General features: G+C 36.6%; 2 protein-coding genes across 2 annotated transcripts; one reads left to right on the top strand and one right to left on the bottom strand.

The window, feature by feature from the left end:
- Positions 1–250: 250 nt before the first annotated feature.
- LOC121506846 (green-sensitive opsin-like) lies at positions 251–1,820 on the bottom strand. The gene is made up of 5 exons (XM_041782802.1): positions 1,436–1,820; positions 1,091–1,259; positions 798–963; positions 439–678; positions 251–349 (listed from the first exon to the last, which is right to left on the bottom strand). Exons 1-5 carry the CDS (start codon positions 1,818–1,820, stop codon positions 251–253), a joined length of 1,059 nt encoding a protein of 352 aa, XP_041638736.1.
- A 13,197-nt stretch (positions 1,821–15,017) lies between these two features.
- LOC121528565 (green-sensitive opsin-like) lies at positions 15,018–16,518 on the top strand. Its single transcript, XM_041816080.1, has 5 exons — positions 15,018–15,402; positions 15,518–15,686; positions 15,809–15,974; positions 16,080–16,319; positions 16,414–16,518. Exons 1-5 carry the CDS (start codon positions 15,018–15,020, stop codon positions 16,516–16,518), a joined length of 1,065 nt encoding a protein of 354 aa, XP_041672014.1.
- Positions 16,519–24,953: the final 8,435 nt, after the last annotated feature.

The raw sequence follows: 24,953 nt of genomic DNA on the forward strand, positions 1-24,953 counted from the left end.
TTAGGGGCAGCTGTCAACGTTAGTATTCACATTCATCAAGAACATTATTTGCATTGATTTTGAATTCAGTCCAACATGAAACTTTTCCACATCCTTGAAACAAAAAGAGGAGTTCCTTCCTGGAGCAGTTCATCGCTATTCAAGAAGTTCAGATGTCCCTGAACTTCACTCGGTCCACATTGAGGGTTAATCCAAATCAAGAAAGATAGTAGAAAGGGAAATGTCCAGGTATGAAACAATGTCTCCATGTTTAAGATACAGAGGACACTTCTGTCTTGCTTGTGGAAACTGAGGTCTCATCCTCCACCATGCCACCCATTCCAATAGTGGTCAGGATGCAGTTACGGAACTGAAAGGGATAAAGATAAACATTAGTATGCAAAGTAAACTATTGTAAGTTTAAAAAGAAAAGACAGCACAATATTCTAGTGAACTAACCTGTTTGTTGAACAGCACATAGATCACAGGGTTGTACAATGCTGAGCTCTTTGCAAAGAAGGCAGGAATAGCTGCTGTCAGAGCGGTGAAGGCGGCACCCTTGTTCATGAAGATCCAAGCGCTGAAAGTGGCATATGGTACCCAGGCTACCAGGAAGCCAAACACCATCAGGATGCACATACGTGTGACTTCCCTCTCAGCCTTCTGGGTGGACTCTGACTCCTGCTGCTGAGCGGCAGCCTAAAGGGTTTTACACCAAAAATACTCCATTATAATTCATGTTCTTATTCATGTCACACTTCTGCAGAACTTAACATGGTGTTCCTTGAGGTTAATCAATAGTTAAACATTTCACTTACAGCTTTGACAGTCAGGACGAGGCTTCCATATGTGAAGAAAATGATGAACACTGGGAGGAAGAAGTGCACCACAAACATGTAAATGACATATGATTCATTGTTGAAGCCTGGAGCCAGAGTGTAGTAGTCGGGTCCACAGGAGCACTGCATTCCCTCAGGGAGGTACCTGTGTTGAGGGATAAGACACTTAAGTATTTACAAAGTGCTTCACTGCTACACTATAACTTCCATAAAGCTTTAGAGTTTAAGAGATACACTGAAAGATATTGCGAGTAATCATGAATGAAAGTCACCTGGACCAGCCGAACAATGGGGGTCCAGCACATGAGAAGGCCATGATCCAAGTGACAAGAACTCCAGCCCCTGCATGAGCACCAGTGAACTTGAAGCTTCCCATGGGTTTGCAGACGACGATGTATCTCTCAACAGCCAGGACCACCAAGGACCAGAGAGCGACTTCACCTGCAGGGCAAACAAGGCAGTAAAAGACACAATTTAGATGTGTAAAAAAATTCAAATGAATGTCCAAGATATCTTTGTTGAGTCTGCTCTTCCAAATGGTTTGTTCCTACTCTGTACTAAAGGTTAACGAAAAGAAAAAATTTAAACAAAATCCAGGACTGAAGTTGACTTGATACCTCCAAGTGTAGCCATGAATCCCTCAATGGCACAAAAAGTTGGTCCAAGAATGAAGTAGCCATTGACTGCAGATGTGATGGTGATGGTGAATCCAAAGGCGCACATGATGAGTCCAGCAATAGCCAGGTTGACCAGGATGTAGTTGAGAGGTTGCTGGAGCTTCTTGTGCTTGAAGGTTACAAACAATGTCAGACCGTTGATGGGGGTTCCAGTACAGATCAGGAAGAACATGTAGAAAGCCAGAAGTTTGTAGATCATTGGATCTACCATGTAATACTGCGGATATTCATAAGGACTTCTAACAATCCCAGTCCTGTTGGACATGGGGATGTAGAAATTCTTCCCTTCTGTGCCATTTGGTTCAATGCCTCCTTCCCACACCATCTTCTCTGCGCAGTTGTTATATTGAGCTTCTCCGTCCAAAGAATCCAATAGCGTTGGTTGACACGAAACCCTGATGCGAGCCTTGGGGCTTTTATACCCAACCTCCAGCCTTTTGGTCAAGTTGTCGAAATTGGATTACAGTTCTGTGAGGTTGCACAAAGTTAACTAAGGTGAACTATTAATCTCACCGGATAGAGGAGCCTGCACCCAAAGTCATTTGCTCCACTTACCATGTCATAAGGATTAGAGATTAGGTAATGGGAATTACAGATTAAAGAATCTGAAGAAACTACACAACATTTTTTGGACTTCATTCATATTTTCCTACTTCTGAACTACTGAACTATGGGCATTAATATGACTCCCACCCCCAGCTTCTGTTCAGCTCTAACAGCTGTGGTTAACCTTCTTCTAGGAAGGCTTTCTTCAAGGTTTAAGTGCCAAAGAGCATTTGTAAAATCAGATACTGTGGTCAGAAAACAAGATCTGGCTGCCAATTGCAACCTAATTCCTCTTAGAGGTGTTCAGCTGTAGTTAAAAGATGTGATTCTTCACAACAAACTCATCAAAACGTGCCATTTAAATCCATTTCAGTTCATTAGATCAGAGCTGAAAGAGCAAAAACTGATAAAAGGCAAAACTGGCAATATCATATATCACTTAGCTCATTACAACACATTCAAAACTTTGCATCTTCAGATATTTCATAACTATGTGCTCGATTTTATGCAACTAGTAGCAATTGTTTGGTTGAAATGCTTGAATTGTGTTATTATGAATCATGTCAATGAACTCTTCTTCTGTATAGATCCATGAAATAATGTAAAGGTTTAAGTGGATAGTGGCTTTAAAATGGTCAACCTCAAACTGAGGCATGTCATTGACTTGACAATGTCATGAGAAGGGGCTCTTCTCTGTCACTAATCAACTAAACAGATTTTTACTCAATTTAAACAATTTTAACTAAAGCCAAAATGGCTCCCTACTTTCTCTCATTTGATGCAAAAATAATCCAACATTTACTCAAATAATAATAATAAAAAAAAAAATTATAAAATTTAAACAGCAGTTGCCATGTGGTGGAAGTGAAGTTGTTATTATCCTGATTGGATTGACCTCAGTGTCTCGTCTTCCGTGACCTCGTGGTTTAGTATCAAAGGCTCAAGGCAACACAAGTCTATGTGGTTATGTCTGCTATAGACTCATCCAATTTTCTAAGCTTCGCTAATCCAAAGAAAGTAGCACCATCACTCATTAAGGAGCACAGTGTATAGCATAACACCTTTTACGTCAGTCGGGTTTGGTGGCATTAATGGTGCTAGTCATTACATGAAATTCACTGCCAAATATGGATATTATTTTTGTTATCATAATCCATTATAATCATCATTAACAAGATGAGTGTTTAGAGACACCACCCTTTTGTAATCATTGTGAAGAAGCTGATTGTGAGACCTTAATTCAATTCACTGTATCAATCAATTAATCAAGCTTTATGTGTCAAGCGCCAGTTCATATAAAAGCTCAAGACACTACAGGAAGAGCAGGTCTAGACCATACTCTGTTATATTTTTTGCAAAGATCCAGCATCAATCATGACTATAGCACTAAGTGGCAAATAAAAACTGCCTTAAACACATTCTTATGAGAGTAACACCCAGTGTTTGATTTCAGGATGTAGTTCATTCATGTGTAAGGTATTATCTAGTGTGCTCTGTCAAATTTAGTTTTAAAATTGTTTAGTATAGGCTCTGAATATTAAACTCATTTTTCAATCCTCCAGGATGCTCTTGATCCAAAACAGTAACACAAGATGACAAGCATCTTCAATTCTATCTTCCTGTTTTGAATTAAGGACTCTACTCAAGAAAATTGCACCGCATAAGATGTATTTACTGAACACTGAAACACCATTTTCATTTCTCATGAATCTTAAACAATGAGGGAGAAAATCTGGTATAAGTGTCCTTTGTGGTTAACATTGCAAGCCTTCTGGGATTGTTCACAGAGTTAACCGGAGAGACTACTTTTTAAAGGTTTTTTTTGCAGCTTTTTTGCCTTTATTGTGAAAGGACAGCTGGAGAGAGACACGAAATACAGGGAGAGAGAGTAAAGTGAGATATACACCAAACAGCGCTGACACCATGAATTGATCCAGTGACCAGAGTGTTGAGGACTTATAGCCTCTGTATATGGGCATCTGCTCTATCCACTGAGCTACACTGGTGCCCAGTAAGGCCACTTTTAGCAGCTTTTCTCCCTCATTACAAGAAATTTATCCATGACATCAAAACAACGGTTTACTGTTTACACCTTATGGAGTGCCATTTTTTATGAAGTAAGTACAAGTAAGTAAGTAGCAGAGGTTAGCAATGCATCTGGTTTCTGCATGCATGGGCCATCACAAACAGCACATAACATGAATGAGACACAGCAACAGAACAGCAGCTTACATTTGCAGTTCCTGTATACATCATGATGTAGCATCCTTCTCCTTAGAAATAGACATAGAAAGTCTAGTAAAGACTAGTTAAGGCTAGTCTTTAGTTCAATGGTTCAATGGTTCAATTTGACAATGGTGATGTGATCCGTATGCATGCTTCTTCTTCTGTGCTCTAGCTCTTAGACTCTATGTATCACAGAGTTAAAAAGCCATGCTGGGTGAAATCCCCTCATGTTTATGTAGCCTAGTAGTTTTCAGCCTTGTTTTTCCATGTTCATGTTCATGGTGGTTTTCTTAAGAGGTTCAGAGGGTTTTTCCAAACTGGGTTAAGGAGAATTAACTTATTTTACTCCATGGACCTGGAATAACTTGCAGAGCAATCTACATCTGAAAAAAAGTTTCACTGGTTGATATTAAAACCATGCTAAAAGGCCATTTAACTGAAAAATATGAGTGCTTCTTTTAAATGGTTTTGTCCTTTTATTTGTCCCTCTTGTTTGTTGTATTTTGTTGTTCCTCTTATTAGAACTGGTTTGCTGTCTTGAACTCAAAAAAGCAATCTTAATCTCAAGGGACTACCTGTTTAAATAAAGGTTAATAAATAAAAATCCATCAAGTTGTGTCTGTGATAGCAGCTTAGTCAGTGAGTTACAAGAAATGTCCCAGTACAGCAATAAAAATGAAGGAATACTCTGGCTTTGAAAACTGTAATGTAATGTAATTACTCCATAAAGTAGGTATAATATAAGTAGCTTTTATTTAATTGACAGACATTCCTTTAAAAATTCAGACCTTTTAATATGAACAAGAGATTGGAGTAGATAGGAAAAAAATAATTTGTAAGGGGAAATTGAAACTCAGTTGTATAATTGTACTAACCCAGTTGTAATTAAACACATAACCTGACCTCACAGGACACCAAAACAACAACAACAGAAGGTAATTCCCTTCGATCTTAAGTATCTCAGTGGCATCCTCTTTAATCACCCAAGCAAATTAAGTGTACTAATTCTTAGTTAATGTCATTAACAAATAAATACTTACCACAAACAAGCCTGAAAGCTAATATCACTAATTTGAGGCTTTTCACAGAACTTGAGCTTAGGAACTTTCACAAACAACTGTTATCCCCTTATATGATGTGGTTGAGAGGAACCAGACTCATTCATAGCAACTTTATGTGTTAGTAACCACACATGATTTAGTGCAGATCTTTGCCCGTTTCCTCCTGATAACCACTGGAGATTCCACCTGTGACCTTACATCGTTCTTCAGCTAACTCAACCTTGGTCGCATGAACTGCAAGGATTCAGCATCACCTATGCCACCTGTGCTCTGCAGGCATCCCCAGCCACACATGAAGGTAAAGTGCAAAACTGAGGGGATAAAATACTACAGAGATCAGTGTCATGCCTGGATACGTTTTTGTCTATCTGTATCTTTACCTTCATTATGTATTTGCCACTTTTCTGTCTTGATGTGAGATTCTTACTTTTTCTCAATAATCTTTTGAATGCTTTGACATAGCTGTGATAAGGAAATGTAATAGATAAAGACTGATTGATCATTTACTAAGACTGAACCAAGTAATGATGACTGTTAAGAGATGGTTGGTTTTACACAAAACTTGAATTTTTTTTTTCTTTTAAATTTTTCTTTTGATTTTCGCTATGAAGTAAACCACAACAAAAAAAGGGGCAAAAATCTGACTTAAATAAATCAGCCTGGTGGCATAACCAGAAGTTAGACAGCCTATAAGTGCACAGCTGTATAAGATTACAGATGGAGTACTACCTGAAATCAATTTTCACTCAGAAGTTTTTTATGATTTCATAAACATAACAAAGATTAAGCTCCTCAATGTGCAAATTTCCAACTCTGCGTTTATATATCGGCCTATTTATTGCTATTGAATGAAAATTACAGGCACTGACAGCCTTTTGGTTTTGCCCATACGTCACTCATAGAGGTCTGATGTCCTTCAGTGGGGAGCCTGGGGTTAAACCCAGCCTGTGTCCCCTTTTCCACATGCCTATCACAACTCAAACGTCCAGCTCTATTCACTTTCCTGTCTAAATGAAGGCATTAAAGTTCCAAAGTAATCTTTAAAAAAAAAACAAAAATACCAGGAGTTTATGGTCTTTAGGGATTGGCTGTATTATTGGCATAATATCTAACTTGGTAGTTTAAAAAGTTAATCATTGTATCAGCAGATATGAACATTTCTGTGAGCAAGAGAGTGATTAGCTGAGATTAATGGTAGAAAGTAAGCTAAACCAAAACACACTGCAACAGAAAACTGAATTTTCATCGCCCTTTAACAAGAAATAGTTACACCAATAGGACATTGCACAGACCGTAAAAGAGAGAAAGTAATATATTATAATATAAATGATTATTATAATATGAATGATTAAGTGGCCTATTATATAATGCCCGTCTACACGTGCAGCTGTATAAAGTGTCTTGAAATAATCCGGTTATGAATTGGCACTATCAATGATATATATTTCTGACTGAAATTACTTACACCAGTGGTTCTCAACTGGTCCAGCCTCAGGACCCTCCAGTTTATCTTACAACAGATCGTGATCCAGGTTTCCAAAAAATTTCAACCATGATGTTTAGCTAATTTAATATGTTGCATATTGGAGCATGGTTGAACAAAAACACCTGGTTTAAAAAAGCAAAAGGGACAAAACTGACAAATTTTATTCCCTCTTTCCCATCATTATTTGTCAATTTTTGCCCATGTTCCAGAGAGCTTGTAAAATCACTTAATTATCATGGGAAAAGTAGCCATTTATTGCATGAAGAGGAGATAAATTAGTTAAAATAATGATCAAACATCATTATTAAATTTACCCAACTTCATAGTGAAACAGGGTAAAACAAAAGGTATCGAAGCATGTCAATTAAGGACTTCAGGACTTTTGCCACCATTTTTTTTTAATACACCTAGTCATGACCCACTGAAAACTGCTCTGTGACCCACTCTTGGGTCCCGACCCACCAGCTGAAAACCACTGACTTAGACCACACAATATAAAAGTCTTTGAAATGAATTCAGAAGAGAGTTTTCCTCTTTGTTAAGTCTTTGCATGCTGTTTTGAGCTTGCAGCACCTTAGCAACATGCTTACTTTCTTCCCAGTTGTCTAAAATCCACACAGGTCAGACCTTTAAGATTTAGGAGGCTGTTATCTCTGCCCTGACAGTGGAAAAACCAGACCGTTTAATGCTGTTAGATCCATGTTGTTGAATAACTAGCAGCTTCCATCACTAGATTTTTTTCCCTGTGTAAAGCCAGTGTTGCTAAATGAGCTCAGTATGCTTTTTATTTGTTAATTATCGCTACTTAGTCTGATTAAAATGTCTTCACTTCAAAGTAAAACAATGTCTGTCATTTTTAGGCACAAAAAAATAAGAAAATCCAAGATTTGTGAGTAACTGAAATATGTAACTATACATCTGCCTTCTTGTAATATCTAAGATTGTGAAGTTTATACTTTTATGTCATTTGCCCCACTTATCATGCCATAAGGATTAAGGCTTAGATAACAGGAATTAAAGATTGAATAATGTGAAGGAATTTCAGAAACTTTTTCCGGAGCTTCAGTTGTTTCCCTTATTCTGAACAACCAAACCATGTGCAGTTCGACTTACACAGCCTCCATGCAGCTCTAACAGCTGTGGCTAACACTTTTCCAGGAAAGCTTTCTTCAAGACTTGAGAGGCAATAAGCTTTTGTGAGATCAGGTACTGATGTCAGCTAATAAGTCCTGGCTGCTAACTGCCATCTTAATTCCTCTGAGAGGTGTTTAGTTGTGGTTTAAGCTTAAGCACTCTCCAGGCCAACTGAGTTTGTTACATCAAACTCATCAAAACGTGCCATTCAAATCCTCCTCGGTTCAACAAGACAGATTTGGAAGTCCTAAAATGAAGAGGGGACTTGTCAGTGACAACACTGAGCCACTTTTAAAGTAAAGTAAAAGATACTTGTCTTTTAATGATCCCAATGCTAAAAGTGGGCTCTGAAAGCTTTGTATCTTTATCTAACACATATGCTTGATTTTATTCACACAAAATAATGATAATTTGTATGGGAGAGACATACACTGACCTTCTTTTAATAATTTAATTTCTATGGTTGGGAAGTTTATCTTTTTTAAATGTCATCATTATTTGTATAACTTTACATCAATGCTCAGTACAATGATTCTCCATCAGAGCACACTGCCACATGAGTAAAAACCTGGGTGTAAACTAATGACCTAATTTTAACTGCATCTTTACAGTAAGGGTGTTCAGCTCTTTGGCTCTGGTGTTCTTATTTCAATCTGATTCTGTGTTATTTGGGGTAATATTTTATTGTTTACATGTATATGTTTTATAGTTTTAGAGAAAAATACATCTAGAAATTTGATTTGGATTTTTTGTGTTCAGTGTAACTTTGTAGGTAACATTTTCTCCTTGAGCCACACAGGCACGCATGACCCATTTCTATACAGATTAAAAAACAGTGTTTCCTGTGAGAAACCTTAAAGGCATTCCCTCTCTGTTTTGTTGGCTGCCACCATGGCCTAAAAAGTCAAGCCAAGCAACCACAAAGCCAAAGGATTAAACACAGGACTGTGAAACTGCAGCATCCAATTAAATGTGAGAGTGTTTTTGTAAATCTACAACAGTCCTGGTCCAGTATGGACTTCTGACATTGTGCTGTCACTCAATACACCATGTTAATGTTCTTTTCATTCTGAAAAAAAAAAAAATAAATGAAATAAAAAATTATATTGACCATCTTTTTTGGTTTGTTTAAAAGTGTAAAAACGTACTGAAAAGTGTAAAGGGTGACGAATGGCACTGATTCAGAAAAACAAAAACAAAAACAGAAAAATGGAGATAGGAGGTTTTGGCTTGATACCAGCAGCATGGTCCTACAGTGCAACCAGTGTTAATGTTGATAGTGTAAGTACCTCTTCCATTTACTTTGCGCACAGCTTACATAAATACGGATAATGTGACTATGTGAAAGATGATAGTGTAAATTTTTGCCATGTGTAAACTTCATGCAAGATGTAACAGTAGTTTAAATGTACCTCATTCACGTTCTGTCTCCTTTACATTTACACAGTGCTGAGTCACATGACTTTTTAAAATAACTTATGGAGAGACGCCAACAAGCTACTTCAGGCAGTCACACTCAAGAACACTGCTCTCACACCTGACCAGGGTTTTTCAGCGCACACGAGGTGGCTGCCTCCAGCTCTCACAGCTCTGATGTCATGAATTTCCTGATAAGCATTGCACAGGATGGATGTCATTCTTAACAGAAATTTTGCAGCTGACACTGACAGCAAACAGACATGTTATTCTGCTATAATAAATGCTTCTGTCTATACTGCTCTCTATACTGAAGTTGAAGAAAAACAGACTGTTACCCTCCTTTCTTGCTGGGTTCCCTTCTCCAGACTCTTCTGGGGGTGATAATGGGGCTACAGGTTTATTCCACACAGGTCTTTATTTGACTCCAATAATCACCAAAACAGCAAAACAGTACAGCGTGGAGGTTCAAAGTATGTGCTAAAAGCTCCCTGAGTCACACTCACTCTGTCCCTACAGGGATACGTCCCTTCTGAATCTAAGAGGGGTAGGAACTAATGTTTACAACTATGGAGAGGGGACATATATAGTAACTTAAATATTACATAACATAGATAATATTTAGAGTACAGTGAATGCAAATAACATAATAGTTGTTAATAATTGTAAACTATATTCTTCAAACCTTTATAAAAAGGTAGAATCACTCCTGCAGTAATATACTAAATTCAATGCAGTGTACAAACTACTTTAATAACCACCATGAATTTTATAAACTCAAGTAATATTAATCAACTAAAAAATGTACTCTGTGTAGCAATAATGGTAACAAGATTTTAGCTTTTTTATTAGCTTTACCTACAATGCCAAGCTCACATTTCTAAAGCTCACGCTGCTAAAGCTAACGATGCTAGCTTACGTTTTGCTAAAACAAACAAAGCTGAAGCAAACTAACTCTCACACAACTACTTCTGAAAGGGTTTATACATAATTTCTCACCTTTGTTCTGTTTCATTTATGAAACGTTGCCTAGTCTGTAATGTCAGCAACATGGTTATTTCATGAATGTAACTGCCAGACTTTACTAATAAAGTCGAATTTAAAAAAATGTAGAAAAGAACAAAGAAAAAGAACAAACAGATACGTGCAGATGCTCAAGGGTTTTTGCACCAAAATGTAAGGGGAAATATAGTTTCCAGTGATAATTTAATGAAAAAGTAGCTTTATTAAAGATAACTTAAATTGCAAAACAAATGCTTTATGTTACTTGTAACAACAGGTAACGTGTAATTTATCTATATGAGTAACATGTTTATAGTTGTGTGTAATAAATAAGGACATCTGGTTTATCTATATACACTAATATACATCATAATATATACAAGAACAGAGTATGACTCCTCCCATTTAACCCCTATTGTACTGGATAACCCTTTCTTCTTAACATCTTTGATATTCTTATAATTAAAGATCAACACATGATTTATTGAGCTTTAATTATAAGCTGACCTCAGGTTTCCCTACCTCACCTGTACAAACTTGCTTATGTACTTTCTTTGTGAAAGTTTCACTAACATTAACTGTATTTTTAATGTGCAAACAAAAATATATATATAAACACAACAAAAACGTAAACAGAGTTTTCTGAAAGGTTAATGCATTTCCCCAAACGCTGCATTTATAAAGGAATTGGACATAATGGTTGATAAAATCCAGAATATGTAAAATGAAGGACAACACATCCATATCCCAATGCTATCTCTGCCTCTTGTATTGAAATATGACCTCTACTCATGGTATTGAGTGCATGCTGGTCTAGAACACTGGTTCACAGCTAAATCTAAGCCCCTCTAAGAAACAAGTAGGAGGACTTTAAGAATCAATGTGTGAACCGCTGGTCAAGAAGGTGCAGGTATGGGACTGACATGCCACATCACAGTGAGTGAAGTTCTCTCTCTCTGCAGTTAAAAAAAAAAAAAAAAAAAAAAAAAAAGCCTAAGTTCAAAAAAATCCACAAAAATGCTTTATATTTACTCAGTGTTGATTAATGTTTTGCTTGCATTTTAACTCTAGGAAAACCAGTTTCTTGATGTGGACGAGGCTATTTGTTCATGATTTACAAATGAGGAAAATAAACCATCTCAACTGGCTTTTTGTAGTTAACCCAAATACCGTTTTGGACCATTCTTAGTATTTTTTTCATGTATCTCTAGTTCTCCTAAATGATCACCAATTCATTTATCTCTACTAGTAGTTTGCCTCAAAAGGCTTGTTTTTACACTCACCCTAATGACGATAGCCCTTTTCTTCTCCCTCCTTCTGTGACGTTTTGTAAGCTCATGTTAACGGACATTTCTAGAGAAAAACTGTCTAAGTTATCTCAAGCTAAAGCCTAGGATAATAGATTGAGTTATTCGAAAAACAGATTTTTGAGGAACTCTGCAAATCCTCTTGATTTAAAGTTAATGTCACATTTTGAACGTCACACTACCCAGCTCATCACTCTCCTCTTTCTCACTCTCTAGAATGATACAATGAATAGACAATGGAGAGCATCCTCTGAAAGAGACCTGAGATATTCATTAGAGAATGCAAGGTCAATTAAATGTTTACATTTCTACTCATTGTAAACCAAATCTTGAATAGCTCATATTATATTTGTTGGCATGAGCATAAAATCAGCTTTTTTTTTTAACCTTTTATACTATCACATTTTTTCATTATCTTTAATATGTAATTACTTAGAGACCAAGAAGGTGCAGTGTAGGTGAGATGTTTGTAACTGCAGGAGATAATGCTCTACATGCTGTATTATCAAATCATGTGTCTAAATGTATCTGCTGACATGATTCCACTGGGAATGAAATGATTATGAACCTGACTGACATCAGGTACAGAAATGTTAGATGCATGTCCTCATTATGGAAACATCAGTACTGATGCCGTTTAAGTGTAAACTAACTTTTATAGTTTTTCAGATTTATTAACTTCTATGTGCACTTCCTTTGCTTCATGGTGTTTTATTAATTAATATATATTTTTTTAAATTCTGTACTTTTGATAAATGTATTCTATTCCCTTTGTTTGATTTCTTGTGAAGTATTTTGTAACTGAAGTGTTGAAAAGTACTATATAAATAAACATATTATTATTTATGAAAACATGTATGTGTGTCTTCTGCTGTCCTTTACTGTGTTGTTCTTATCTGGACCTTATAAACTTTGAATTTAACTGCATTGTACAGATATTTTCTTTTTTAATTAATTATTTTTATTTGTGCAAAAACATTACTAGAAAGTAGTGACACAAATAAGTGAACAAGAGACACAAAACATCAAAACAAGATAATGACATGCTACAGTAGTATATGGGTGAGGCAGAATATCATGTTCATTTGGGAGATGTTTGATCAGGAGTTTTTGTGTGGGTGTGTGTGTGTGTGTGTGTGTCTGTGTGTGTCGGGGGGATAAATACATAAACATATATGTCTAAAAGAAAGTCTGAAACTGTGTTTGTATCAATAAGACAGAAAATAATAAATAATAATAATACTAATCAAAAAATACAAATAATACTAAATAATGATAATAATAGTGACTTGTGATAATGATTAATAATAATTGTAAAATAGATAATACAATAAAATGTTAATGTAAATGTGATTATGTGGTTAAAAAAGCAGATACAGATATTCCACACATTCTCTTTTACTGATACGTTCTTCTGGCACTGAAAGTGTGATTGATGCTTTTGACATTTGTGATCTTTAAATTCCAGAGTATCATGTAAAGCTCTTCTTTTTTTCCACCTCATCATCAAAAAAACGATCCAAAAGCCATTAAAAAAGGATTCATTTACATTAAAGACAATGTTTCTTTTAAAAGGACTCAAAATAGCCAGCTCATCAAAATAATTTGGCGTTAAAGTTCTGTCTATCTCTTGACTTATTCAAAATTAAGCAGCAGCTCATGTACTACTTTGAAACTCACTGATTGAATTACATTTCCTTAATCTTTTTGTCATTTGCATAACTTCATATAATTCTATGATACCATAAGAAAATTGGATTTGTATTAGTGTTTTTGTGGGAGGTTGGCTACGGGTCTTTGTAGAAATATCTAATCAATGAGTTATCTCTCTCTAGGCTACTAGAAGAGTTAATACAGTACTGTATCATAAATAATAAGTAATAAAAAAAACTACCCATAATTCTCTGGAGGGTCTATATGAATTTTAATATGAGGTATTTTAAACAGTACCTTTGCCGATGGGCATTTCTTCTCTCTTCCAGGTGAAGTTCCAGTAAAAAACAAACCTTCAGCCAGGGTTTTCTGAACTGTGATAAACACATGTCAGGCAGTGCAAAGGAAGAGTTTGGTTAAGCCAATGAAGGACAGCTGGCAGTGTTACAAGCGGAGATGAGGCGGCTCTAGTGAGGCTAAAAAAACTGTCAGTTGGATGACGTTTGACATTATATTTGGAGTTACATTTAAAATGCTGAGCTTTAACCCTCGATAGATCCTGGCATCTAAAGCGACTGTTGTATCGCCTTTAATTTAATGCCCCAGCTGCCTGTTCTCAAGTGAGATCAAATCAAGCTCAGTCATTAACTTTGACACTATCATTAACTGTTGCACACAGAGAAGTAAAAAAACAAAACAAAACTGGAGTAAATTAAACACACAGTGTGAACAACAGCCTTGATTGACTTCATCTGTACATAGAGCCATTACAGCTGGGAAGTGATGTGTCCTGAATTGGGATTTACCTGTCTCCGTCTTAGTCTCCCAGCTGTCATCTTAAGAGGCAGGCTGTCCAAAACAGATTAAAAAAAAGAAACACGTTTAATATTCAGAAAGTAACACTCTGAAAGAGGTGTCTGCTGGAAAAAGTGTAGTCCAAGCAGGAGATGGTCTGACACGTTTGTACTTGAAAGAGCAGTGTAAGGCTTCCCAGCAGGATGTGAGTGTGAGGGATTAATACTTCCTCTGCACCACTTTATAGTGTGAATAAACAATACATTATAACTTCAAATAAATAAAACCATCTCTGTCCTTCTTTTCCACTGCAGGCTAAGATGATTAGATCATTACCAATGATAGATATGATTAGTTTCAGATCATAGAAATAGGAGAGTATTAAATTCTTTGATCAGAGTTTTCATAAGTTATATGAAATAACTTATTAGACTGTAATAAGGATCTCAGTCAATTTTTTAAGTTAACTGTGTGTCAGAGTTGATCAGTTTTATCTAATATAATTCAAATAAATATGGAAAAAAACACTAACAAATCAGTCATTCAAAGATAAGAGAAGGTAAAATTTGCCCTCCTAGTTTTTCCCCAAAGAAAATAAATTCATTAGGAAAAGTTAAGCATGTATACATATATACAGATATTGACACCCTTGGACAAAATCCCTCGCTCCCTTAAAGTAATTTATTAATCAAGCTTGAGCCTTCCTCTTCCTTTTAATCCTCTTTTAATCTAACCTTACTGATTTGGGGTTTAAGGGAGGGTATAAAACAGCAGCAGCGACACCATAAGCTGTCTCTTCTTTCGGTTGGCTTACACAACTGTTGGCTCCCTCATAACTTCAGGAAGCAGGGTGCACCATCCATCCATCAAAGTCCCGGCAGAGAAGGCAACTCAAGATGGCATGGGAAGGAGGATTCGAGCCTAACGGCACAGAGGGAAAGAATTTTTACATCCCCATGTCCAACAGGACTGGGATTGTTAGAAGTCCTTTTGAATACCAGCAGTACTACTTGGCAGATCCTATCATGTTCAAGCTTCTGGCTTTCTACATGTTCTTCCTGATCTGCACTGGGACCCCCATCAATGGTCTGACATTGGTGGTAACGGCTCAGAACAAAAAACTGCGGCAACCTTTGAACTATATCCTGGTCAACCTGGCTGTAGCTGGACTCATCATGTGCGCCTTTGGATTCACCATCACCATCACATCTGCGGTCAATGGCTACTTCATTCTTGGAGCAAATTTTTGTGCCATTGAGGGATTCATGGCTACACTTGGAGGTAAGAAAGAGGAATTACTCCAGAGTGCTCAGACGAACAAAAAAAAACAAAAACAAAAACAAACAAAACACTTGGCTTAATGAAATTAATGACTGAATTTACCTCTCCTCTGCAGGTGAAGTCGCTCTCTGGTCCTTGGTGGTCCTGGCTGTTGAGAGATACATCGTTGTCTGCAAACCCATGGGAAGCTTCAAATTCACTGGAACCCATGCAGGAGCTGGAGTTCTTTTCACCTGGATCATGGCTATGGCCTGTGCTGCCCCCCCTCTTTTTGGCTGGTCAAGGTACTTTTATCTTTTTTATATTGGTTGAGAATGAATCCTACATTTCTAAACCACTTGAAACCACCCTGTGTTCTTTTATTATAGACTGTTGGATAAAACATTTTCACATAACCTCAACACAGGTACCTTCCTGAGGGAATGCAGTGCTCCTGTGGACCCGACTACTACACTCTGGCTCCAGGCTTCAACAATGAATCATATGTCATTTACATGTTTGTGGTGCACTTCTTCCTCCCAGTGTTCATCATTTTCTTCACATATGGAAGCCTCGTCCTGACTGTCAAAGCTGTAAGTAAAGCTTGTTTTATCTCCAACTTAAATATAACAGGCTGATATTTCTAAATTATCCTAGAAAAAACTTGAGCTTTTTTCCATCATATCACACCCCTTTAGGCTGCCGCTCAGCAGCAGGAGTCAGAGTCCACCCAGAAAGCCGAGAGGGAAGTCACACGTATGTGCGTCCTGATGGTGTTTGGCTTCTTGACGGCATGGACACCGTACGCTACCTTTGCTGGCTGGATATTCATGAATAAGGGAGCTTCCTTCACAGCCTTGACAGCTGCTATTCCTGCCTTTTTCGCAAAGAGCTCAGCATTGTACAACCCTGTGATCTATGTGCTGATGAACAAACAGGTATGGTGAATCCTTTTTTCACTGTTAAAATGCATCATTCAGTCTTTATCCTTGTACTTGTGTCCTAATTTGCTCCTCTTGTGCTCTCTTTCAGTTCCGTAACTGCATGCTGAGCACTATTGGAATGGGTGGCATGGTGGACGATGAGACCTCAGTTTCAGCAAGCAAGACAGAAGTGTCCTCTGTATCTCAAGGTTAAAAACTACAGACATCCTTCTTTCTGGACTTTTTCTGTACTCTTTGTTACCAGATTTTTAAAAAACATTCAGGAAAAAAACAAAGACTTTCTACAAATGGATTCATGGCTTTGATGAATGCACTTCGGACCTAACGCACTGAGGAATTCTATCTCACCTGTAAATATGAATATGTAAAAAAAACAAATGTGTGTGGAAGAGAATATGAGTGTGTGAGAAAACAATGACCAACTGTACAGCATCAGATGACCAACCCAGCTCAAAATGTGACAGCTTCTGCTTTTCTGAATGATTGTTTGCATATGTATTTCATGAATTTTACAAAAATGGAAAAAAAAATCTAGAGTAGAGATTATAATAAATGCATGCATAAAAAGAAAAAGCTGTTTTGTCTCTTTATTCTGAACTAAACAGGCTGGTTGAAATACATTATGTCTAAAAGGTTGCAGTTGAAAGACTGGATAAAGTCAGAGGCTTTTATGAGTTAAATGAAATAAAGAATCCAGACAGTCTAAGTCAGCCATACTTCACTTCAAAATGCTTTATATGTAACCAAGAACATCATGAATATGCAGACCATTATCTATCCCCACACAACAAATCTGAACTGTCTCCTGAAATGACATCAGTGTAGTTTGGCAGGTGTTCATGGAGTGAGAAATGCATCAGAATGTGTTATTGAGGTACACATGACCACCACGCAGAGAGTGCTCTGGGATGCATCTCATGAAGTCTATTACTAAATCAATCCTTCAGCTGTCATAGGGATGTTTATTTATTTGTTTGTTTAAAAGGGACAGAGCACATTGATGAACATAGCCCAAAAGACAAATGGCAAAAGTGCTAATTTACATCCATAGTCCCTGCAGGTAACACAAAGAGACAGAACAATACTTAGAGTGTGAAAACATGCTAGATCAATGAAAACTCTACTGAATAAGGTGTATGATTTAGAGTGCATGTTATTAGTAGTTTTTACATGTGTGTGTTGCAGACCCAGGGGAAGCTAAAAGCCATTGTAGCAGATTTAAAAAAATATATATATATTTTAGTCGACTCTGCCCACTCCTGCCCCTGGATCAGACCAAGACAGTGAGAAAATATGCCCCACACATGCATACAACAATATACAGACAGAACAATAGCCACAGATATAGTTATAACATATAAAATATAGGGTGACTCAGGATTTAAAGGGCACCTTGTCAAGAAAGAGGTTGAGAAATGCTGGTTGAAGTTACCAACAAACTTTAAAATCTGCACAACAAGCTACATCCACTGTGCTCAGACTGCAGAGTTAGAGAAGAAAATACAAGGTTTTTGGGTAAAATAGAACAATGCAGAAACTATAAGAATGGCAGTCTTTCATGCATAATCTAGAAATTTAATTTTTATATTAAGGGATCTCATTTCATTTTATTCTGTGTCAGTCATGATTAAATTAAGTGCAAAAAGCACTAAACTGATTTATTTCCAAACCTTCTAGCCTGACATTAATACTTCTGCTATAGCCCCTCTTCCAACTTCCACAGGTGCTACTATGACAGTATGATTTATTTTCAATCAGTGTGGTACAGAAATTGTTACTGTTGGGTATAATATTCCTTGTGTCGTTTAAAGCCTGAAGATACAGACATACCAAGAAGAAACAGTGCAGGACTTAGTGTTGAAACCAGTTTTATCTACTACTAAAGACTATAGCCTTTCAAGTGGCCCATAATTATGAGGTCATTATGCAAATGGGGGGGGGGGGGGGGTTATGTTGTTCATGATCCCTGTTAAATACACGTATAAATGAAGCTAAGGTACAAGATGGCTGTAGCATTATTTTTATATTCTAGGGCAGGGGTTCCCAAAGTGGGTGTCAGGATGAGTCACGAGACACTAAGAGGGGTTATCATCAAGCACAAAGAGAAATTCAAAGTGATTTAAAGTGGTATATTTTACCCATTATTGTAAAAAATATCCTTAAAATGAGTCAAATTTAAAATAAAACCACTGCTATTAAGGGAGGTTTGTGCTTAAAACAAACTCCTTAAAATGTACATTTCTACATGAACCACCATCAGGGGCAGTGGGGGTCCCTGGTCTCTGGTACTGTTATTTTGTGGCTCATGGGATGAAAAGTCTGTGAATGCTGTTCTAGGGTATCAGCCATTAAAGAGGGGGAACATTTTCTAATTTGCCTTGCATCTGAATCCATAAACATTTTGCCCTAAACGTGCCCCTACAGTCCCCCTGCTGCTGATGTTGATTGAAAATGTTCATGATAGAATTCCTCTTACAGGTCAGATACAATTTACTCCCACTGCACAGTTAAAGAAAACAGGTTATGGCTCCTGTGTAGTCTACATAGTCCAGAGACCTGATAAAACTGTTACCTGGTTTAATGCTCTCCCACCCCCTAGAGGCCAAAGTCATGCTACATCAACCCTCAATGTTACAAATGTTTGCAGCATTCTAAGTAGTTTCAGATGCATCCATGTAAGTGTATTTATCAAAGATGAAAGTTAGAATTAATTTCTGCTTTATTGAAAATAAATTTCAGCTTGTGTGTAAAGTAAAAAAAAAGCAAAAAAGGATGTTGAAGCTACCGGTCCTCTGTTGTAGAGCTGTCAGTGGATAAGACAGGCTGATGCCGCCCCCTGCAGGTTTTTACAAAGAAGTTTAAATGTCCCCCAGCTTCTACAGTGTTCCACTCTATTTCTAATACAGTCAAGACTGTTTCAGGTTCGGTTGGTAGGCAATAGAAGACATAACCACTGATCAGTGCTACACACTGAAGCTCAGAGGGCATTAATTATGCATAAGTACACCCTTCCTGAATACCAAAAAGGCCTTATATTTAATGATGTAACCCTTTATTTCCTGCCAACAGCGTGAACCTAATTGTCACGCTGTGGTCACAAGCACTGTAATTTTCTTTAAAGAGCATCCTCAGACACCTGCATGTGCTTGGTTTGTCTGTCAGGAGGACAGCTGAGGAAGCGTTGCTTTTCTTTGGTCTATTGAAATAGGAGGAGCTGCATGCAGAGGTCTTAATAACAAATTGGGGGATACTTTTGCAAGCTAAAGTTCACCGCGAGGAGAGGGCACTGGCTCTGCCAGCCAAAGCAAGCAAATGATAAAATTCATAAAATAATATCTGATTTATATGATGATTCCTCTTTATGGCAGCTACAGTTATTTTCCAATAAAATGTGGAGAAAAACCCCCTCATCTTTCATATTGAATTTTCTCATTTATCAGTTTCCTGAGATTTGATGATTTCCTTTTCACATCTGTCAAAAAACAAAAAAAAGAATTTAAAATAAATATAAGACTTTTATCAGATTTCAGGAACACTTCTCTAATAATGGTGCACCCCTTTGCATTTGTAAAAACCAAACTCATCATTTCTCTACCAACTACCATTATTCACTAATTTATTTATGTAAGCAAAGCATTAGTGAAAGGGTATGGTTAGGGTTATAGCTACCAATGCTTTACTAATGCGTGAATAAGTATGCATAACCATTTTTTAATAAATGACATATAAATGAATTTTTTTTAATGTAAAAAATGCTAATTTGCAACCCCTGTCCCTAGACAGGCTTTTATGAGAATAAAAAGATAGAACCACAGAATTTAAAAAGGTAAATAAATAAATAAATTAATAAAAAATTTAAGTTTCTAACAAGTTTCAGCTGATCGAGTGGAGAGTTCCTCAATTTGACTCCTTTTAAAGGAAAAGCAGTCTTGGCGAAAGATGTTCTGCAAAACTGTTTCCATTGAAGCTGCTGTGGCTGTTCTGCTTTAGCTCTGTAGTCTCCTAATGAATGCTAGAGCTCATGCTTTCCTAATGCATCAATAAATAATTATAACTGTGCTTGTAAATGACCTAGGACTCATGACCTCCACCAAGGAGGTTGTGATCGGGTGGGTTTGTTAGTTTGTTAGCAACATAACTCAAAAAGTTGTAAATGAATTTTGATGAAATTTTCAGGAAATGTCAGAAATGGCATAAGGAAGAACTGATTCGATTTTGGGAGTGATCCGGATCACCGTCTGGATTCAGGATTTTTTTTTAAAAGGATTCTGTATTATTGGGAGATAGGGCTTTACACCAGGAGATGGCAGACATGAGTAACTTCATTACCAGCAGCATTTTGGGTGTGTTTCTATTCAAAGTTTTGGAGTTTATAGAGTTTGAAAGATGCATGCCTGGTCGAGGAGACGAGTAGGAGTGTAACAGAGAGAAAGACAGCAAATTGTAGTGAGAATACTCACAATGCTGGGAGGAATAGAGGAATATTCACCCTCTGCCATGACTTCCAGTCATCCAGTGAGACCATGGGTGAGACTGTCAGTGCATCTGTTGGCACCAGCAGGCAATGCTTCCACCACAACATTCCACCTTTAGAGAAGCCAATGCCTTGCCTCGCCAAGTTTCCACCCCACGGAGGAGGGTGTAATTGGTGAATGATGTGATGGTGGGTACATGGGGACAGATCCAGGAGGTTTTTTTAAAGGATTCTTAATTACGGATTCTTAACGGCGGAGGTTTGCGCCCTGTGAGTGCTTGTCCAATTAATAATGTTTTATAAATGATGAAAATAGTTTACTGATGCTTCATTAAGGGTGTCATGCTGTCTTGTCTCTCTTCATAACTATATTTGGACTTTTGATACATTATCTTTTTTTTTTTTTTAACTTTTCTACTTGTCTTATCAGTCAAAAAACTGGTTTGAAATGTCTATTCAATGTCAAAATTCAAAACATGACAATAAACTACTGTACTCATGAATGCGAAATCTGTCTATTTCATATTTGATTTTTTTTGTTGTTCTCCTTCTTTCTTTCTATTTGTTTTAATTGTAAACTTGAGATTAAATAAAGGTTGAATGAATGAATTTTAATCCACCAAATCAGAGCCTATGGATGTTAGGGTGTCAGTGGGGCTGGAGTAGGAGTGCAGTACTGTTGCAAAGCAGGGCATGCAACAGCAGAGCAAAAATCATGTTTTTTTAAATAGACAACCATTTGGGAGGATGTTCGAAAGGTCATCTTTTCACGAATATTGCACAAGCTAACTGTAAAATCAGCACAGCCCAGATTGTCAGCCAGCTGACAGGCCTCACTGCATATAAAACTAAAAGAAAATAAAATGTAGTTGTTAATATTGTAAAAAAGCTCAACTTTTACAGCCTGAATTTTAATAGTCCTTACATGTTTATTCCAGAATTTTGCAAAAAAGGACAAAAAAAATATCCCTCAGCAATCTCAGTTATCTCAGAAAAAGCAGATCTAAGAAAAATAAAGGCCAGATTTATTTTGCTTCTGAGATCCCAGACCATAAGACTTGTCATGTTTTTATGAATGAGACATACTGGGAAACAAAGAGGGAAATGTATTTGGGACAGACTGACATCATTTACATCCATTCAACGATATCAAGTATTTTTCCTGTGTATTAAAAACATGAACATTAAAATGAATCAATGGCATCAGTAGTCCCCTTTAAGGCAGTTTTTAACAAATCAAAAATACTCTTTGTGTGACTTGTTTCACATTTATAAAAGTATTGATTAGTCTGAAATAATGAAATTCACAGCTGAGCTTCTATATATATATATATTTAAATTCACAAATAAAATACAACTGCCTGAACCCTTACTGACTCACATTAGCCAACTCAACTGATTGTTAAAAACTCATGATGGCTGAGGCGATAAGAGGTTTTACGCATTACTTGGTATTAGGTTAACAGGATGAAACAGACACCCGCAGGGATTATCCCCGTTAGCCTTTACAGCTGTGATAATCCTAAAACACAGACTGGAACAGTCTGTGCTGGTGTTTCTATCGCACTCAGTATTCAATTTTAACTCCCTGCAGTGGCATACAGAAATGATTCAGTCTGTCTTTCTCTAAGTCTCTTTTTTCAGCGTAAATAAAGAGACTGGTAACATGCACAGAGGATGAGGTTACTTTGAAGACACCAAGAACCGGAAAATGTCTGCAGCATTTTGGACACACTTCAAGTAAAAAGACTCAGTTTAATAACACCTGGACAAAAATAACATGATCACAGCTGAGTGAAGTTCAAATCAGACTTTACCTCCTTTCTGTAAATTTACTGTAAATGACAAACGTGTGTGATGTGGAGTATAGCAGTAGATGAAGAAGATAAAGGTGGATTACACAACATGAGCAGTACATCAAACATTTTCCATATTTATCTATTTTTTTTTACAACATAATGCTTCTGCATGACACTTTCACAGTGTTTTTTCTTTTGTAATGCCATATTCACACACAGCAAAAATCAACTTCACTTACTAACCTTTTTTAAATTAAACATCATTCATTGTACATTTCAAATGAAAAATTATTTATGATATTGAGAAATACTTTGATATCCATCTGAGAAGACAAAGATACAAACAAACTATAAATATTGAAGGAAAGGACTTCAATCAGCTACAAAATGTGTAGCTTCATAACAAAGCTTCAGAAAAGCATGGCAAAGGCAGAAAAGAAAACTGTAACGAACTAAGTAGAGGAATAAAATATCTAAAAAAGCTCAAACTAAAAGCAATGAAAATTTAGGTCATGACACCAAAATGAAACATTCATTAAGTTTCTCATGTAATGACTGACATAAAGAAACAAATCCTAAACATGGACACAATGAACAAGAAATTCTCATAGGTACAAAGGTAAATACCACCAAACCCAGAGCTTTTTGAACTTACGCCAGCTTTAAAGTATTTACAATTATCAATTTAATGTACATCATGAATGAAATAGATCCTTTGTCAAATAATGAAAATCATAGGCTGTTATTGTCATTGTCTAGGGTATGCAATGTAAGGAGATTTGTTTGTTCCTGTTGTTTTTGGAGGAGTCATATCATGTAATGCAGAGGTTGCATTATTCATTGTTCAGTTAAAATGATAAAACCTAAAGCCTTGTAGGAATATTAATTCATTTAAATAATGATAATAAAAGTGTAAATGATAACACTAAAGCCCATGTACCAGAAAGATATCAAGGTACAATTCACATCCATCAATAGTAATCTCAGAAGCTTTGATTTGCCAACCCCCCCCCCCAAAAAAACAAAGCTCATTATTGATAGGGAACTCATATCATTGATGGATCTTCTTTTTTATGTTGAATTTTGTATCATATAAGAATCAATAAAAAGTGCCAACTAGCCAACATGACCTTCTTGAATGGATAAGTTAGCTAATGCATTCTGACTCAGTGGTTAATCTGGCTTGCTAACTGGCTTTTTTATGATTAAGAGTTAATTTATCAGCTTGAATCATGAAGCAAACTAATCCAGATTTATGCACAAACTCAAGTTACAGCAAGCTGGATATCCTTAGCTTGATAGCTCACTAAAGCACTTGTTGGGCTATATAACTTTGTTTAAATGTAAGCTGGCTTGCTTGCAAATTTACAACACAACATGAAATAAATGCCTGCCACTTGCCAAGTGTGGGTATTTTTTTTTAGCAATGTAAGGTGGATTTGCTAAACTTACTGGATACTGGGGCAGGTAAATAAATGTAGCCTAATCTAACAGAGTGATTTTGTTACAGTAAACTGCATCAATCAAACCCCCTTTAAAATGAGCAGCAGTCTGGATCATTTATGCACCAACTTTTTCTCATTAAATAACCCACAGCTTGAAGATTATATGCCTTGATTATAAAATTATACCTCATTTAATAATGATGCTTGTTAAAATAGAGTGGCTGGTAAAAAGTGCTCTTGGCTGGTAGATTTTTGAATACATCAGCTACAGTGGCAGGGAGACATTAAAGATAAATTCCACTCCTGCAACATTACCATAAATAATACATTTTGTGTCATTAAAAAATTGTCTATTATAGCTTGCAGCATGGTTGGAATTTAACTTTTTTATCTACCTGCCACTGTGGCTGGTGGAGTCAAACCTCTACCAGCCACAAACATTTTTTACCAGCCACTCTTTTTTATCAAGCAACATTATTTAATGAGGTATAGTATAAAAATAGGCTACCTATAGGCTATTTTATAAGAGTTTTTGTCCTGTACTTGGCCATGCAAATATGCAGGGGCAATGCAAATTCATGGGCTTTTTTCTGCATTATAAGTTTTAGACTTGCTAGAATCTAACATTTTGTGCGTGATTTTTGCAGTGTCAGACCAAAATTCATGCTTTGTTTTTTGTTAGATGTAGATCGAAACACTTTTAGCAGACAAGTTGCAGTGGAGAACTGCTCTCATGAGGTAAGATTTTTTGGATAGTGAGTGTTTATGTCTGCTCGGTTTTGCTTATAAAGTTAGAAGGAACAAGTAGAATAAAGGGGTTTAATTTATGCTGTTTACTCTAAAAATCCCTCAAAGTTTACGCTACTTTTGTTTAACCTGCTCCAGTGGCTTAGAAGTTGAGTGAATTTAT

This window comes from Cheilinus undulatus, linkage group 3, assembly GCF_018320785.1.
Source record: "Cheilinus undulatus linkage group 3, ASM1832078v1, whole genome shotgun sequence".
Classification (NCBI taxonomy): domain Eukaryota; kingdom Metazoa; phylum Chordata; class Actinopteri; order Labriformes; family Labridae; genus Cheilinus; species Cheilinus undulatus.